Source organism: Salvelinus namaycush, chromosome 32 (genome assembly GCF_016432855.1).
Source record: "Salvelinus namaycush isolate Seneca chromosome 32, SaNama_1.0, whole genome shotgun sequence".
NCBI lineage: Eukaryota > Metazoa > Chordata > Actinopteri > Salmoniformes > Salmonidae > Salvelinus > Salvelinus namaycush.
Genome location: NC_052338.1, coordinates 26540917 through 26561293, shown reverse-complemented (window position 1 = coordinate 26561293; position 20377 = coordinate 26540917). Strand labels below are relative to the sequence as shown.

General features: G+C 43.3%; 1 protein-coding gene across 1 annotated transcript in view; it reads right to left on the bottom strand.

Annotated features, from left to right (window-relative positions):
- The window catches only part of LOC120027078 (potassium voltage-gated channel subfamily KQT member 4-like), a 92170-nt gene that overhangs the window by 25815 nt on the left and 45978 nt on the right, over window positions 1-20377 (bottom strand). Inside the window, exons 2-4 of the mRNA XM_038971918.1 lie at window positions 7983-8073; window positions 4806-4932; window positions 1190-1365 (exon numbers count right to left, since the gene is read on the bottom strand). Coding sequence (XP_038827846.1) covers window positions 1190-1365; window positions 4806-4932; window positions 7983-8073 — 394 coding nt within the window. The remainder of the gene's footprint in view (window positions 1-1189; window positions 1366-4805; window positions 4933-7982; window positions 8074-20377) is intronic.

Genomic DNA, 20377 nt, shown 5'->3' with positions numbered 1-20377 from the left:
AACAGTATAATCACCACCACCTGACAACACTATAATCACCACCACCTGACAACACTATAATCACCACCACCTGACAACACTATAATCACCATCACCTGACAACACTATAAACACCATCACCTGACAACACTATAATCACCATCACTTGACAACACTATAATCACCACCACCATCACTTGACAACACTATAATCATAACCACCACCACCTGACAACACTATAATCATAACCACCATCACTTGACAACACTATAATCATAACCACCACCACCTGACAACACTAATCATAATCACCACCACCTGACAACACTATAATCATAACCACCACCACCTGACAACACTATAATCATCACCATCATCACCTGACAACACTATAATCACCACCACCTGACAACACTATAATCACCACCACCTGACAACACTATAATCACCACCACCTGACAACACTATAATCACCACCACCTGACAACACTATAATCACCACCACCTGACAACACTATAATCACCATCACCTGACAACACTATAATCACCATCACCTGACAACACTATAATCACCATCACCTGACAACACTATAGTCACCATCACTTGACAACACTATAATCACCATCACTTGACAACACTATAATCATAACCACCACCACCACTTGACAACACTATAATCATAACCACCACCACCTGACAACACTATAATCATAACCACCATCACCTGACAACACTATAATCACCATCACCTGACAACACTATAATCACCATCACTTGACAACACTATAATCACCACCACCATCACTTGACAACACTATAATCATAACCACCACCACCTGACAACACTATAATCATAACCACCATCACCTGACAACACTATAAATCACCACCACCATCACCTGACAACACTATAACCATCACCTGACAACACTATAATCATCACCTGACAACACTATAATCATCACCATCACCTGACATCCCTGAGTGTTTGTGTATTTGGCTGTAACTTTTCAGAGTGGTCATCCTAACTACCAGTCTAAGGTAGATATAGTTTCTGAGGTCCGTGACCCTAACCTTTCAGTATGTGTACAGTATCTGTGGGTGTGTTGTGGTTGGCATGACACCCACCTTCATTTTGCTTTGACCACATATCACTAATACTAGTCGTTTCATCATCCACTGTGTGTGTGCGTGTGTGTGTGTCCACCTTGCTGTGGGCGTAGACCACAGAGCCCAGTAGTTTCCAGGTGCCTCCTCGTCTGTCCATGCGTACCATCCGGAGGATCTGGAGGAACCGCATGCTGCGCAGGGCAGAGGTGGCAAAGATGTTCCCCTGGGTACCCGCTGCGATCACCGCCAACGACGCCACAAACACTATGAAGTCTATGGAGAAAGAGGGGGAAGAAAGAGAGGAGGTGAAAGGAGAAGAAATGAGGAGAAAGAGGAGAGATGGGCTAAGAGAAAGAGAGCTGCACAATGCACATCCAGTACACACACTCAGTCCCAGGAAGCTCAGACACATATCAATAGATCATTAACTATGCATTTGCTACTGCTCTTTGGAAACCATGTATGTATGTATGTAAATGCTACTCCGTACATGTATCGTAAGTACAGTCGTGGCCAAAAGTTTTGAGAATGACAAATATTAAAAATATTTTCACAAAGTCTGCTGCCTCAGTTTGTATGATGGCAATTTGCATATACTCCAGAATGTTATGAAGAGTGATCAGATGAATTGCAATTAATTGCAAAGTCCCTCTTTGCCATGCAAATGAACTGAATTCCCAAAAAACATTTCCACTGCATTTCAGCCCTGCCACAAAAGGACCAGCTGACATCATGTCAGTGATTCTCTCATTAAACACAGGTGTGAGTGTTGACGAGGACAGGGCTGGAGATCACTCTGTCATGCTGATTGAGTTCAAATAACAGACTGGAAGCTTCAAAAGGAGGGTGGTGCTTCGAATCATGGTTATCTGCAAGGAAACACATGCCGTCATCATTGCTTTGCACAAAAAGGGCTTCACAGGCAAGGATATTGCTGCCAGTAAGATTGCACCTACAGTGGGGAGAACAAGTATTTGATACACTGCCGATTTTGCAGGTTTTCCTACTTACAAAGCATGTAGAGGTCTGTAATTTTTTATCATAGGTACACTTCAACTGTGAGAGACGGAATCTAAAACAAAAATCCAGAAAATCACATTGTATGATTTTTAAGTAATTCATTTGCATTTTATTGCATGACATAAGTATTTGATACATCAGAAAAGCAGAACTTAATATTTGGTACAGAAACCTTTGTTTGCAATTACAGAGATCATACGTTTCCTGTAGTTCTTGACCAGGTTTGCACACACTGCAGCAGGGATTTTGGCCCACTCCTCCATACAGACCTTCTCCAGATCCTTCAGGTTTTGGGGCTGTCGCTGGGCAATACTGACTTTCAGCACCCTCCAGAGATTTTCTATTGGGTTCAGGTCTGGAGACTGGCTAGGCCACTCCAGGACCTTGAGATGCTTCTTACGGAGCCACTCCTTAGTTGCCCTGGCTGTGTGTTTCGGGTCGTTGTCATGCTGGAAGACCCAGCCACGACCCATCTTCAATGCTCTTACTGAGGGAAGGAGGTTGTTGGCCAAGATCTCGCGATACATGGCCCCATCCATCCTCCCCTCAATACGGTGCAGTCGTCCTGTCCCCTTTGCAGAAAAGCATCCCCAAAGAATGATGTTTCCACCTCCATGCTTCACGGTTGGGATGGTGTTCTTGGGGTTGTACTCATCCTTCTTCTTCCTCCAAACACGGCGAGTGGAGTTTAGACCAAAAAGCTCTATTTTTGTCTCATCAGACCACATGACCTTCTCCCATTCCTCCTCTGGATCATCCAGATGGTCATTGGCAAACTTCAGACGGGCCTGGACATGCGCTGGCTTGAGCAGGGGGACCTTGCGTGCGCTGCAGGATTTTAATCCATGATGGCGTAGTGTGTTACTAATGGTTTTCTTTGAGACTGTGGTCCCAGCTCTCTTCAGGTCATTGACCAGGTCCTGCTGTGTAGTTCTGGGCTGATCCCTCACCTTCCTCATGATCATTGATGCCCCACGAGGTGAGATCTTGCATGGAGCCCCAGACCGAGGGTGATTGACCGTCATCTTGAACTTCTTCCATTTTCTAATAATTGTGCCAACAGTTGTTGCCTTCTCACCAAGCTGCTTGCCTATTGTCCTGTAGCCCATCCCAGCCTTGTGCAGGTCTACAATTTTATCCCTGATGTCCTTGCACAGCTCTCTGGTCTTGGCCATTGTGGAGAGGTTGGAGTCTGTTTGATTGAGTGTGTGGACAGGTGTCTTTTAAACAGGTAACGAGTTCAAACAGGTGCAGTTAATACAGGTAATGAGTGGAGAACAGGTCTGTGAGAGCCAGAATTCTTACTGGTTGGTAGGTGATCAAATACTTATGTCATGCAATAAAATGCAAATTAATTACTTAAAAATCATACAATGGGATTTTCTAGATTTTTTTGTTATGATCCGTCTCTCACAGTTGAAGTGTACCTATGATAAAAATTACAGACCTCTACATGCTTTGTAAGTAGGAAAACCTGCAAAATCGGCAGTGTATCAAATACTTGTTCTCCCCACTGTAAATCAACCATTTATCGGATCATCAAGAACTTCAAGGAGAGCGGTTCAATTGTTGTGAAGAAGGCTTCAGGGTGCCCAAGAAAGTCCAGCAAGCGCCAGGACCGTCTCCTAAAGTTGATTCAGCTGCAAAATCAGGGCACCACCAGTACAGAGCTTGCTCAGGAATGACAGCAGGCAGGTGTGAGTGCATCTGCACGCACAGTGAGGCAAAGACTTGGAGGATGGCCTGGTGTCAAGAAGGGCAGCAAAGAAGCCACTTCTCTCCAGCAAAAACATCAGGGACAGACTGATATTCTGCAAAAGGTACAGGGATTGGACTGCTGAGGACTGGGGTGAAGTCATTTTCTCTGATGAATCCATTTTCTGATTGGTTGGGGCATCCGGAAAAAAGCTTGTCCAGAGAAGACAAGGGGAGCGCTACCATCAGTCCTGTGTCATGCCAACAGTAAAGCATCCTGAGGCCATTCATGTGTGGGGTTGCTTCTCAGCCAAGGGAGTGGACTCACTCACAATTTTGCCTAAGAACACAGCCATGAATAAAGAATGGTACCAACACATCCTCCAAGAGCAACTACTCCCAACCATCCAGGAACAGTTTGGTGATGAACAATGCCTTTTCCAGCATGATGAAGCACCTTGCCATAAGGCAAAAGTGATAACTAAGTGGCTCGGGGAACAAAACATCGATATTTTGGGTCCATGGCCAGGAAACTCCCCAGACCTTAATCCCATTGAGAACCTGTGGTCAATCCTCAAGAGGCGGGTGGACAAACAACAACCCACAAATTCTGACAAACTCCAAGCATTGATTATGCAAGAATAGGCTGCCATCAGTCAGGATGTGGCCCAGAAATTAATTGACAGCATGCCAGGGCGGATTGCAGAGGTTTTGAAAAAGGGTCAACACTGCAAATATTGACTCTTTGCATCAACTTCATGTAATTGTCAATAAAAGCCTTTGACACTTATGAAATGCTTGTAATTATAATTCCGTATTCCATTGTAACATCTGACAAAAATATCTAAAGACACTGAAGCAGCAAACTTTGTGAAAATGTATATTTGTGTCATTCTCAAAACTTTTGGCCACGACTGTATACTTACACATTATCTTGTCGGTGAATAGACACACACACACAGACAGGGAGAGAGAGACAGAGAGAGACAGCGTCTTGCCTATGACACAGAAGGGTTTCCTGGCGAAGCGTAGTCTCCCCTGCCATCCTCTGTAGCGACAGCAGCAGCCAGATGCCCAAACCCTCACAACGTATTCCAGACCAAACACCACGATCATCACAAACTCCTGTAGGCGGAGACAGAGAACAACACGATCATTGCAACCTCCTGTAGGGGGAGACAGAGACAGAGAAAACACCATGATCATTACAACCTCATCTAGGGGGAGACAGAGGGAGAGGGTCAGTCATGGGTCATTATGAGGAAACCAACTTAACACCACAGATCAGCATAGGGTCACAGCAAGGTCAGTTAAAGAAGCTCACCATCTGTTTACAAAATGATAATCTGTGACAATGGACAAAGAGTTAGAGAAGGACAAAGAAAAGAGAATGGGAGTGAAAACAGACAAAATCATTCTCCTTAGTCACTGTCAGTGTTGCCAAATATGGTGCTATATATAGTACGAGTCAAAAGTTTGGACACACCTACTCATTCAAGGGTTTTTCTTTATTTTTACCAGAATAGAATAATAGTGAAGACATTAAAACTATAAAATAACACAATCATGTAGTAACCAAAAAAGTGTTAAACAAATCAAAATATACAGTTGAAGTCAGAAGTTTACATACACCTTAGCCAAATACATTTAAACTCAGTTTTTCACAATTCCTGACACTTAATCCAAGTAAAAATTCCATGTTTTAGGTCAGTTAGGATCACCACTTTATTTTAAGAACGTAAAATGTCAGAATAATAGAAGAGAGAATTATTTATTTCAGCTTTTATTTATTTCATCACATTCCCAGTGGGTCAGAAGTTTACATACACTCAATTAGTATTTGGTAGCATTGCCTTTAAATTGTTTAACTTGGGTCAAATATTTTGGGTAGCATTCCACAAGCTTCCCACAATAAGTTGGGTGAATTTTGGCCCATTCCTCCTGAAAGAGCTGGTGTAACTGAGTCAGGTTTGTAGGCCTCCTTGCTCGCACACGCTTTTTCAGTTCTGCCCACAAATTTTCTATAGGATTGAGGTCAGGGCTTTGTGATGTCCACTCCAATACCTTGACTTCATTGTCCTTAAGCCATTTTGCCACAACTTTGGAAGTATGCTTGGGGTCATTGTCCATTTGGAAGACACATTTGCGACCAAGCTTTAACTTCCTGACTGATGTCTTGAGATGTTGCTTCAATATATCCACATAATTTTCCTATCTCATGATCCCATCTAATTTGTGAAGTGCACCAGTCCCTCCTGCAGCAAAGCACCCCCACAACATGATGCTGCCCCCCCCCCCCCCGTGCTTCACGGTTGGGATGGTGTTCTTCGGCTTGCAAGCATCCCCCGTTTTCCTCCAAGCATACTTCCAAAGTTGTGCCAAAATGGCTTAAGGACAACAAAGTCAAGGTATTTCACAAAAATTTGTGGGCAGAACTGATAAAGTGTGTGCAAGCAAGGAGGCCTACAAACTTGACTCAGTTAAACCAGCTCTGTCAGGAAGAATGAGGCAGTTAAGTTAAACAATTTAAAGGCAATGCTACCAAATACTGAGTGCATGTAAACTTCTGTCCCACTGGGAATGTGATGAAAGAAATAAAAGCTGAAATAACTAATTCTCTCAACTATTATTCTGACATTTCACATTCTTAAAATAAAGTGGTGATCATAACTGACCTAAAACAGGGAATTTTTACTAGGATTAAATGTCAGGAAGCATGAAAAACTGAGTTTAAATGTATTTGGCTAAGCTGTATGTAAACTTCCAACTTCAACTGTATATAGTAATTAATTCATGTTTGTCTATCTCTGTTCCATTTCCCATATTTAATTTGCATTAGCGGGTAAATTGGCTCAATCTTCCATTACAGTAATGTTCACGTAAGCAAAGCTCAATAATGGCTAAAAGATTGATTCAAAGAGTGAATGTCATTATGTAGAATCATAAAATACAAGTTTGACCATTAATTAACAGTTAGAGGGGAGGGCAAACAGGAGAGAGAAACAGAGCAAGAAAGATTGAGAGAAAGATTGAAAAAGAGAAAGGGAGAGAGGGGGGACGAGGGAGAGAGAGAGTAAAAGAGAAAGGGAGAGAGGGGGGACGAAGGAGAGAGAGAGTAAAAGAGAAAGGGAGAGAGGGGGGACGAGGGAGAGAGAGAGTAAAAGGAGAGGCAGAGTGTAAAAGAAGAAAAAGGGAGAGGAAGGGAGGGAAATTAAACAGGTGGAAGAGGCAGAGAGTAAAAACAGAAAGCCATCCTCCTAAAGATGAAAGAGGAAGTAGTGATTATGGCTGTTTGGATTACTGGTTCATGTCTGGGATTTCCTGTATACTCAACAACACCTGAGTCCTCCCGCCTGCTTACACCACCGTTTCTTACACTGCCATTCCTCCGCGGAACACACACACACACACTCAGCGGCAGGTGTGACAGGACGCAGAATCAGACACTCTGTAGGTCTTCCCCGGTATGATGTTGTAAACACACTCAGACAAATGCAGTACACAGACGGGCCAGGTATTGGCAGACCAGGATTCGAATACTATTCGGAATCATTTCAAATACTTTAGCTAAGCTTAATTGAGCTTGCCTGGCACAATGGAACCAATAGAACAGTCCCAAAACTACAAACCCCACCCATATGGCACTCCAGGCAGGTTAGAGTAAACATTCAAAGTATTTGAAAGATTTCAAATAGTATTTGAACCGAGGTGTGAAAAATGATGTTACAGTATATGGTTTATATAGCTGCCCCTAAACCATCCTACCACTTAGGAGCAATACCTGGGCAATTCTGGGCTAGTCAGATAAATGGAGAGGAAGATTCAGTGTGATAACCAGTGTTTACACTAACAGTATATCAACTTAGCTACTGTAGGTTCCAGTCTGCCTCCGCTTTCTCCAACCTGTTGTCGTCTTGCCAAACAAGGCAATGATATAGTGATGTTGAAAGCAAAACCAGACAGGTACTCAGGCTAACACATTACTGATTTAAACTCGTGTTAAGGTGGGTTGGCACTTGGCAGGGGCAATTTGTACTGTTAGTGTAAAAACTAAAATATATATATATTTTTTTTAATGATCCCAAATCAGCCCTCCTACACTGAGACACTTGGTACACCTGGCCCCTGGAGCTGGGTGTATGGTGGAGGATAGGAGACGAGGGCTGACGGCTTACCAGGATGAAGAGGCCTTCGTTGGCCATCTTTTGATGGTCTGGTATGGTGGAGAACACAGACAGAACCAGACAGCTGAACACCAGCAGGAAACTGTAACACACACACAGACAGAACCAGACAGCTGAACACCAGCAGGAACTGTAACACACACACAGACCGGTCAACATACACTCTAAACATAGCCAAATGCTTAGACAGACACAAAAATAGATATTAGGCAGACAAGTGTTTATATGGTGAGAGAGGGAGAAACAGACCATGGCTATTAGATAGAAATGGTTTTCTTTTTCATTGTAGTTCATTGTCCTCTAGTATAGATTATTAACGTGAGTGTGCGGAACAATGGACACTGGTTACTTCTGTGGGACAATGTCACACATTCATCCAGCCTTGCATTGTGTCCACAGTAGATGTATTTGATAATTACAGTTATGGTGTTGTACTCTGCACAGAATGTCTGGCATGCTGAGTGGACACACACTCACAACACCATTATCCCAGAAACCCTAAACCCACTCCAATTTGCATACCACCCCAACAGATCCACTGATGATATAATCTCTACTGCACTCCACACTGCCCTTTCCCACCTGGACAAAAGGAATACCTATGTGAGAATGCTATTCATTGACTACAGCTCAGCGTTCAACACCCTAGTGCCCTCAAAGCTCATCAATAAGCTAAGGACCCTGGGACTAAACACCTCCATCTGCAACTGGATCCTGGACTTCCTGACGGGCCGCCCCCAGGTGGTAAGGGTAGGTAACAACACATCCGCCACTCTGATCCTCAACACAGGGGCCCCTCAGGGGTGTGTGCTCAGTCCCCTCCTGTACTCCCTGTTCACTCATGACTGCATGGCCAGGTATGACACCAACACCATCATTAAGTTTACCGATGACAACAGTGGTAGGCCTGATCATTGACAACGATGAGACAGCCTATAGGGAGGAGGTCAGAGACCTGGCTGTGTGGTGCAAGGACAACAACCTCTCCCTCAACGTGATCAAGACAAATTAGATGATTGTGGATAACAGGAAAAAGAGGACCTAGCACGCCCCCAGTCTCATCGACGGGGCTGCAGTGGAGCAGGTTGAGAGCTTCAAGTTCCTTGGTGTCCACATCACCAATAAACTAACATGGTCCAAGCACACCAAGACAGTTGTGAAGAGGGCACGACAAAGCCTATTCCCCCTCAGGGGACTGAAAAGATTTGGCATGGGTCCTCAGATCCTCAAAAGGTTCTACAGCTGCACCATCGAGAGCATCCTGACTGGTTGCATCACTGCCTGGTATGGCAACTGCTCGGCCTCCAACCGCAAGGCACTACAGAGGGTAGTGTGAATGGCCCAGTACATCACCATGGCCAAGCTTCCTGCCATCCAGGACCTCTACACCAGGCAGGGTCAGAGGAAGGCCCTAAAAATTGTCAAAGACTCCAGCCACCCTAGTCATAGACTGTTCTCTCTGCTACCTCTCATGGCAAGAGGTACTGGAGCGCCAAGTCTAGGTCCAAGAGGCTTCTAAACAGCTTCTACCCCAAAGCCATAAGACACCTGAACAGCTAATCAAATAGCTACCCAGACAATTACACCGCTGCTACTCTCTGTTGTTATCATCTATGCATAGTCACTTTAATAACTCTACCTACATGTACATACTACCTCAACTAACCGGTGCCCCCGCACACTGACTCTGTACCAGTACCCCCCTGTATATAGTCCCACTGTTATTTTACTGCTGCTCTTCAATTACTTGTTACTTTCATTTCTTATCCGTTTTTTTTTTTTAACTGCATTGTTAGTTAGGGGCTCGTAAGTAAGCATTCACTGTAAGGTTGTATTCGGTGCATGTGACTAATACAATTTGATTACAATACCAGTACCTTTGGAACGCACAAGGTTCTTTGACAGTTGGAGCAGTGCCGTTGCCCCAACTCCATTCCAGGTGATTCCAGTGGAGTTTTTTTCCCCTCTCTCATGTGAATATTCTGGGAGCACAGTAGGATTAGCCAGGTGGCAGCTGCTGGGGTAGAGGCCAGGTCTCACAGTATGCTGCTGGGGTAGAGGCCAGGTCTCACAGTATGAGAACACTTCTCACAACCCCAAACAGTCTCCTGCTCACAATCACACACATTCTCCATCACACTCCCCCCTCCTCTCCCTCTTTCTTTCACGCACATTCTCTCTAATCTCTGGTGAGAGCTAACGATGGCCATGACCGTTAAAACCCTCTATTATGACAACAACAATCTAACCTAAGATACACTACTGTATGAATGGAGCAATCACACTGAGTGGATATAGATGGGTCATCACTGAAGGAATGACAATCACACTGGTTAGTGTTTAACGGAATGTGGCAACAAAGCCATAATTGTGATTATGTTTAGTCTGTTGGACAACAAGGGTGATGGTAACACTGTAATGATTGACAAAGTGATAATGTTGTTCAGCTCTGGTGAGTAAGATATCCACTGTATTCACATATGTGGCAAATAACCTTGAAACTTGACTTTTTTTAACAATAAAGAGAAAGAGTAATAAGACACAGAGTGGACAGAGAACTCCCTGTCCTTATCCACTATCTCCATCTCTCTAACACACACACACCACAAGAGTCTACTACAGTCGATCCATCCAGTCATTGCCTTCTCTTTACAGTAAACAGGGGAGAAAGGACACAGAGGGAGATAGGGGAGAACCATTTCCTTCCAGACTCTCACACACACACACACACACAACCACAGATGATCATTGTAAATGAAGGAAGGAAGAGGATGACTGACTGGTGTGGGTGACCAGGGATGGAATCCCAGAGGATCTGACAACAACCCAATGTCAGAGTCAGACACACTGTAGTAGCTACAACAGGACTGATCCCACCCTTTAGGGCAACAGGACTGACCCCACCCTTTAGGGCAACAGGAAGAAAGGAACTCAAGACACATATGCCGTAGAGATCTGACAGATCCTCCGGACAGTTCAGACGGTCAGTTGGGAGGAATGTCAACCAGGGAGAGAATACACCAGGAGACGTATGTATCATGCATCTCAGAGGAGTGCTGATCTAGGATGTGCAACTTCCCCCGTCCTTGTAATCTAACTCATTGTGATCTAAAAGGCTAAACTGATCTTAGGTTATATTGTTTTAATAGAGGATTGTCAACGTCCACCCCTGGGTTAAACCTTTTTAATAGAGGACTGTCCACGTCCACCTCCAGTTTAAACAATTTTAATAGAGGATTGTTCACGTCCACCCCTGAGACAAACATTTTCTATAGAGGACCGTCCACGTCCACCCCCGGGTAATATTGTTTTAGAGGATTGTCCACGTCCACCCCCGGGTTATATTGTTTTAATAGAGGATTGTCCACGTCAACCTCCGGGTCAAACATTTTCAATAGAGGACTGTCCACGTCAACCTCCGGGTCAAACATTTTCAATAGAGGACTGTCCACGTCCACCCCCGGGTCATATTGTTTTAGAGGATTGTCTACCTCCACCTCTGGGTTATATTGTTTTAATAGTTCAACCCCAGGTTGAACTAAGCAAGGATAGGAAAAGAGACAAAAGTCTATAGATTTAAAGAATTCCAGTCAGTCCCTAAAATCTAGAACCACTTGAAATAAAGATTGAATCTCAGAACAATAAACTGACTCACCAGAAACCCCAGCACACTAACACATAGTGAAGGAGTGACCTCTTAGTCTGAGGAGTGACTTTCCATACTAAAGGTTCTGTGACAACACAGTAGTGTTTTTATGTGTTTTATGTGTCTTTGTCTGGAAAACAACTATAATGCAGCAAAAACAGAGTTTGACAGTGTAACCAGAGGCATGGGCAGAGCTTAATGTCTGAGCATGAATGAATAAACAAACGCCCTCAAATTACTATATTGCTGTGTGTGTGTGTGTGTGTGTGTGTGTGTGTGTGTGTGTGTGTGTGTGCCTCGCCTGATCAAACACTTCTGTGAATAGATGAATAGGACGTAATTCAAAAGATAACTTCTTGTGGATATGATCCGGTGGGTGCAAAGCCTTATACCACATGTTATTCTAGCGCGTCAAACCACAAGCCACCACTGTGCCGGCCTGCCCCATTTCGCGCAGCGGCAGCCACTACTGTGCCGCTTGGGCATAAAACGCATCCAATAAAACATTATCAAAATGGAAAGCATACATTTGCTTCATCTTTAGGACCTCCTAAAAAAGGTAGAAAAGGGACTTAAAAAGGGAGGAACTAGCTGAACTTGCAGAGTGAAAAACACTTAAGTTCTCCGCTGCAATTTTTTTTGCTATGGTGTGCCATAATGAATACGACACCAGTCTGCAGGGGTCATATTATAATAGTTAAATTAAACAGGTCTGAGAACTGTACACCAGGGCCCGCTTTCCCAAAAGTATCTTAAGACTAAGTTAATCTTTAGAACCCTCTTAAGAGCCTTTTGAAAGATGCACTACGTAGAAATCGCGCCATCATTTCCTGATTGCTAATATTCTAATAGTTCGCCTAATTTCAGTTTGTGACAAAACAAGCGAGTATAGTGTATATAATCATTGTACCATCTAAACCACAGTGAAATATATTCTCCATAACCAAAAATATTGTATTTTCTGCTGTTTGAAGCTTGTGTACAAAACCGAAAAGATTAAAAATATATATAACTTAAGGGGAAGCATAGAAATCGCGCACAGAGAACAGATATATTGCTTCCTAGACTTGCTTTCAATAGAACGATCGATATAACACACATTTCTATGTGAATTTTGTCAGGTTGCCCAACAAAGTTACATATTGCAGCTTTAAATTTTCAAACCATTTCCCAAAACAGTCTTTATTAACGTTGCATTTGAAATCACCTCAGACCACTAGTAGAAGAGCTAAGTGCGTAGTTAGACTACCGTTTGCCCTCCAGCATCACTTTACTCGCAGAAAAACTCAGCTAAACATACAATGAAGATGCTCATCGGTCTCTCTGTGACCGCAGAAATCATCACAGTTTCATATAAATAGCCTAAGTTAACAATGTTATAACAATCTAGCTATTATATCATTTGGTTAATATTGACATCACATTAATGTATGTGTAATCGATAGACCTACCTAGTATTAAGCCATTATGCTCCATTTGCGGCGCTTCAATATTCGTATATATTAGGCCTATATCTAAAAGCTCACGTATTTCCCTGTAGCCTAACCAATAACTGTGAGGTCAACATATATTAGGTCTATGGCAATGTCGCTTAACTTCATGTTGAATTACTTTAAATTGTAGAATATCTGTAGGCTTACTTGAAGTGCAATTAAGCTACAATGACTTGTTGAACATTAACAAAAACCTTTGTCAACATATCCTATATTTAGGTCACGTTTATGTTCTATAGCGGACGAGGGAACAAGCGACTGACGTTTATGTTCTATAGCGGACGAGGGAACAAGCGACTGACGTTTATGTTATATAGCGGACGAGGGAACAAGCGACTGACGTTTATGTTCTATAGCGGACGAGGGAACAAGCGACTGACGTTTATGTTCTATAGCGGACGAGGGAACAAGCGACTGACGTTTATGTTATATAGCGGACGAGGGAACAAGCGACTGACGTTTATGTTCTATAGCTGACGATGGAACAAGCGACTGACGTTTATGTTCTATAGCTGACGATGGAACAAGCGACTGACTTGGGCTTTATTCATTCATGCTCACAGTTTACACAAACTGAAAACAAATATCAAACATAACATACAAAATAGCAGGAGAAAACACAAATAATACATAACACATGGCAAACATAATACATAATAGGCTACAGAAAATGTATTGTGTACAGTATATTCTTGAATTATTTTCAGCACGGGACAGCGCCTGTAACACAGTTGAGTTTCCCTTTGTAACGAGAGCACTGCGCGGTGTTTCGGGAAACGGGTGTGACATCTTTTAGGACATTATGGACATTATTTTTAAGATGCATCCTTAAAAACACGCTTTAGCCTGAGTTACATCGCTATCAGGAAACCTGGCCCAGGTCTGAAAGACAACACCCCCTTTGTGCATCAGCAATTAACTGGAAACATTGGGGCAAAAAATCCACCAAAATCTGCTTAGTTGTTCGTTGCCTCAAAATCCTGGAGGTCAGAAAAATGATAACGGTAAAAACGTATGATATATAGACCATGCATTGTCCATGTGCGGGAGGTCGCATTTCAACATTTCAGCTGAGGGAACAGTTTTAGCCACAACACCCCCCCACCCTTCTCCAGCTCCCTTCAGAGAAATGTCAATTAAGGAGGCGCATCAGTAGAAAATCCACCAAATCAGCACAGTCTCTTTTGTCTCTGAGGAGGTCGAATGGAGTATAATCTGCTGTATGGCTCCTCCCGAGTGGTTTTTGGTTTCCATATAAACAAACTGATATCAGACTAAACTATGTCAATAACACTGTCTCACAAGGTAATGAGAGTCACAATTAAAATTGAGAGAAATGCTACTGTATTGATGACTATATGAGAAGAAACATGGTTAAAAACGTACCAGTTAGCACTTAATGTCATTTTTTGCATAGGCCCTTATGGATTGATGCAGGGAAATGGAAAATGACAAAAGCCTTATCAGTTTTCCTCAAAAACAGGCCAGATGAATGAAAAATGATTACTTTTTATTACTGTATTATCACTGGCCATGACAGGTAAAAGCATTTGGTCAGAAGCAATACCACCTTCTGGCCTTCTGGATACTCTCTCTGTACCTCTATGGGAAGATCTCAATTGCATACTCCTTACATCCGCTCTCCTCATAAAAACCCATTGGATAAGAAAGCCAGAGGTCCCTCCCTTCTGACCTACTCCAATGGGTATTGAGAAGGAGACGAGGAGAGCAGATGTAAGGAGTATACAATTGAAATCTCTCCCTCTGTGTGTGTCTCTCTCTCTGTGTGTACGTGTGTGTGTGTGTGTGTGTGTGTGTGTGTGTGTGTGTGTGTGTGTGTGTGTACGTGTGTGTGTCTCTGTGTGTGTGTGTGTGTGTGTGTGTGTGTGTCTCCCTCGCTCTCATCCCAGCTGTTGTACTTTCTGAACGGACACAATTTGGGCCTGCTCTGGGGGTCCCTGCCTTCTACCTTCCACCCGTAAACACCTACTGTAGGACTGGTCATTGGATCGGTCACCCTGTATGGCCTGCTGTGACCCTCTGCCAATTTTTTCCCCATCTGACACCCCACTACAAAAGCAAACCCAGCCAACCGATGTAGCCAGTCCAGGAGAGGGGATATTTGTAGCCTGAGTGAGAACGGGACACAAACCAAACCATCCTAAATGGGATGACAAGCCACAAATACACTATGGGATAAATGTCTGGTAGAATATACATTAGCAAGTGGCTTGCATATACACTGCTCAAAAAAATAAAGGGAACACTTAAACAACACAATGTAACTCCAAGTCAATCACACTTCTGTGAAATCAAACTGTCCACTTAGGAAGCAACACTGATTGACAATACATTTCACATGCTGTTGTGCAAATGGAATAGACAACAGGTGGAAATTATTGGCAATTAGCAAGACACCCCCAATAAAGGAGTGGTTCTGCAGGTAGTGACCACAGACCACTTCTCAGTTCCTATGCTTCCTGGCTGATGTTTTGGTCACTTTTGAATGCTGGCGGTGCTTTCACTCTAGTGGTAGCATGAGACGGAGTCTACAACACACACAAGTGGCTCAGGTAGTGCAGCTCATCCAGGATGGCACATCAATGCGAGCTGTGGCAAGAAGGTTTGCTGTGTCTGTCAGCGTAGTGTCCAGAGCATGGAGGCGCTACCAGGAGACAGGCCAGTACATCAGGAGACGTGGAGGAGGCCGTAGGAGGGCAACAACCCAGCAGCAGGATCGCTACCTCCGCCTTTGTGCAAGGAGGAGCACTGCCAGAGCCCTGCAAAATGACCTCCAGCAGGCCACAAATGTGCATGTGTCTGCTCAAACGGTCAGAAACAGACTCCATGAGGGTGGTATGAGGGCCCGACGTCCACAGGTGGGGCTTGTGCTTACAGCCCAATACCGTGCAGGATGTTTGGCATTTGCCAGAGAACACCAAGATTGGCAAATTCGCCACTGGCGCCCTGTGCTCTTCACAGATGAAAGCAGGTTCACACTGAGCACATGTGACAGACGTGACAGAGTCTGGAGACACTGTGGAGAATGTTCTGCTGCCTGCAACATCCTCCAGCATGACCGGTTTGGCGGTGGGTCAGTCATGGTGTGGGGTGGCATTTCTTTGGGGGGCCGCACAGCCCTCCATGTGCTCGCCAGAGGTAGCCTGACTGCCATTAGGTACCGAGATGAGATCCTCAGACCCCTTGTGAGACCATATACTGGTGCGGTTGGCCCTGGGTTCCTCCTAATGCAAGACAATGCTAGACCTCATGTGGCTGGAGTGTGTCAGCAGTTCCTGCAAGAGGAAGGCATTGATGCTATGGACTGGCCCGCCCGTTCCCCAGACCTGAATCCAATTGAGCACATCTGGGACATCATGTCTCGCTCCATCCACCAACGCCACGTTGCACCACAGACTGTCCAGGAGTTGGCGGATGCTTTAGTCCAGGTCTGGGAGGAGATCCCTCAGGAGACCATCCGCCACCTCATCAGGAGCATGCCCAGGCGTTGTAGGGAGGTCATACAGGTCCCGTGTGGCTCAGTTGGTAGAGCATGGCGCTTGCAACGCCAGGGTTGTGGGTTCAATTCCCACGGGGGGACCAGGGTTCAATTCCCACGGGGGGACCAGGATGAATATGTATGAACTTTCCAATTTGTAAGTCGCTCTGGATAAGAGCGTCTGCTAAATGACTTAAATGTAAATGTAATACAGGCACGTGGAGGCCACACACACTACTGAGCCTCATTTTGACTTGTTTTAAGGACATTACATCAAAGTTGGATCAGCCTGTAGTGTGGTTTTCCACTTTAATTTTGAGTGTGACTCCAAATCCAGACCTCCAAGGGTTGATAAATATGATTTCCATTGATAATTTGTGTGATTTTGTTGTCAGCACATTTAACTATGTAAAGAAAAAAGTATTTCATAAGAATATTTCATTCATTCAGATCTAGGATGTGTTATTTTAGTGTTCCCTTTATTTTTTTGAGCAGTGTATATACAGACACAGTATCTATTCACCACATTAACAAAACAATGGGAATCTTGCCTTTCAGCTACACCTCAACTCTAGGTTGGTTTGACCACTGTTTCTTACTACAGACTGAGAAAAAAAACAGGAGACTTCTCCAGCAGCATTTGGCTCTCTGCAAGGAAACATGTCTTCAAATCCAACAGTGTTGTGTCTTGTGTATATTTGAAGTTTCTTTGAAATTCAAGCTAGTTGTAAACAGACAGTACCTCTCTGTCCAGCTACACAAAAACACAGCCTGATCCAAATAAACAGCCAGAAAACACAGCCTGGTCCAAATAAACAGCCAGAATAGGCCTCTTTCATTTTGAGCAACAGTAGGAAACATAGGAGTCTACGTCCCAAATGGCACCATAATCCCTTTATAGTGCACTACTGTTGACCGGGTCCCATAAGGCTCTGATCAAAAGTAGTGCACTATATAGGGAATGGACTGCCATTTTTGGTGAAGCATTCTGAGCTACATTACTTTTCATGGAAGTAGGCTTTTAATAGAAGTTAGGATGGGCATTTTGTTTGTAAGTGCCTTGACCTACTATAAATGTTTTCTTGAAAATGCATACTGCAAGTGCAATAAAAAAATGGACTTTACTTGAATCCCGAGGCCTTTATAGTATAGGAATGAAAAAAAAAAAACAGGCACAATGGATTTTTTTAACCATCTGTCACCATGCCATCAGTGTTAATTTATTTATTCATTCAATTAAAACAACCGCTTGCCCCCACCCAACCTCAGACGCCGGCATGGCAAAGCCCCAAAGAGATTTTCCAAGGGAGGGAAAGCCCAGCCTGATGCCCGGTCAGGCATGGTTGCGAGCGCACCCATAACCACCAGGACCAGCACACATACCGCTCACAACGTGGAACCAAAATCAAAAACATAACTAAATGCAAAACATACAATAATCACATCCCCACCGACTGGGGTCAATATCTTTACATGACTGGTTTTTGATATTCTAGAGAATACAGACCATGTCCAATGTATATTTGGAGTTTTGTGGATATGCACCAAATCCTGACATTCTGAATTCATGTGTCTTTTAGACATACACTACCGTTCAAAAAAGTCTGGGGTCATTTAGAAATGTACTTGTTTTTTAAAGAAAAGCAAAAAACAATTGTCCATTAAAATAATATCAAATTGATCAGAATTACAGTGTAGGCATTGTTAATGTTGTGAATGACTATTGTAGCTGTAAACGGCTGATTTGTTATGGAATATCTACATAGGTGTACAGAGGCCCATTATCAGCAACCATCACTTGTGTGTTCCAATGGCACGTTGTGTTAGTTAATCCAAGTTAATCATTTTAAAAAGGCTAATTGATCATTAGAAAACCCTTTTGCAATTATCTTATCACAGCTGAAAACTGTTGTTCTGATTAAAGAAGCAATAAAACTGGCCGTCTTTAGACTAGTTGAGTATCTGGAGAACCAGCATTTGTGGGTTCGATTACAGGCTCAAAATGGCCAGAAACAAATAACTTTCTTCTAAAACTTGGCAGTCTATTCTTGTTCTGAGAAAAGAAGGCTATTCCATGCGAGAAATTACCAATATACTGAAGACCTCGTACAACGCTGTGTACAACTCCCTTCACAGAACAGAGCAAACTGTCTCCAACCAGAATATAATGAGTGGGAGGCCCCGGTGCACAACTGCGCAAGAGGACAAGTACATTAGTGTGTCTAGTTTGAGAAAACAGACGCCTCACAAGTCCTCAACTGACAGCGTCATTAAATAGTACCTGTAAAACACCAGTCTCAATGTCAACAGTGAAGAGGCGACTCTGGGATGCTGGCCTTCTAGCCAGAGTTGCAAAGAAAAAGCCATATCTCAGACTGGCCAATGAAAAGAAAAGATTACGTTGGGAAAAACACAGACACTGGACAGAGGAAGATTGGAAAAAAAGTGTTATGGACAGACAAATAAGTTTGAGGTGTTCGGATCACAAAGAAGAACATTCGTGAAACGCAGAAAAAATGAAAAGATGCTGGAAGAGTGCTTGACGCCATCTGTCATCCATGGTGGAGGCAATATGATGGCCTGGGGGTGCTTTGGTGGTGGTAAAGTGGGAGATTTGTACAGGGTAAAAGGGATCTTGAAGAAGGAAGGCTATCACTCCATTTTGCAATGCTATGCCATACCCTGTGGACAGCGCTTAATTGGAGCCAATTTCCTCCTATAACAGGACAATGACCCAAAGCACAGCTCCAAACTATGCAATAACTATTTAGGGAAGAAGCAGTCAGCTGGTATTCTGTCTATAATGGAGTGGCCTGCACAGTCACTGGATGTAAACCCTATTGAGCTGTTCTGGGAGCAGCTTGGCCGTATGGTACATAAGAAGTGCCCATCAAGCCAATCCAACTTGTGTGAGATGCTTCAGGAACCATGGGGTGAAATCTCTTCAGATTACCTCAACAAACTGACAACTAGAATGCCAAAGGTCTGCAAGGCTGTAATTTCTGCAAATTGAAGATTTTGACATAAGCCAAGTTTAAAGGACACAATTATTATTTCAATTAAAAATAATTATTTATAACCTTGTCAACGTCTTGACTATATTTCCTATTCATTTTGCAACTCATTTCATGTATGTTTCATGGAAAACAAGGACCGTTCTAAGTGACCGCAAACTTTTGAACGGTAGTGTATATGATGTTGGGATTACTCTGAATATCACACATGGACATTTCCTATGGTCGGATATGGACTCATTCAATATCCTGAGATATGGGACATCCTATTTTCTCTCTTCATGACAAATACCGACTGTATACATCACATATCTGGGTTCTCAGCATATTCAAGCTATATTGATTTCAGATATGTTTCTCTTGGCTGAGGTCCATATCCGGATCTTGATATGCTTTTTGATCTATGCATAGTCACTCCACCCCTACCTACAGTACATGTACAAATGACCTCGACTAACCTGTACCCCCACACATTGACTCCGTACTGGTACTCCCTGTATATACCTCCTTATTGTTTTACTTTATTATTTTTTACCTTAGTTTATTTGGTAATTTTTTCTTAACTCTTTCTTGAACTACACTGTTGGTTAAGGGCTTGTAAGTAAGCATTTCACGTTAAGGTTTACTCATATTGTATTCGCCGCATGTGACAAATAAAGTTTGATTTGATATGCTGCCAATAAGGATAATTTCTGAGTTCAACACATGCTCAATTGACAAATATGAAATACATA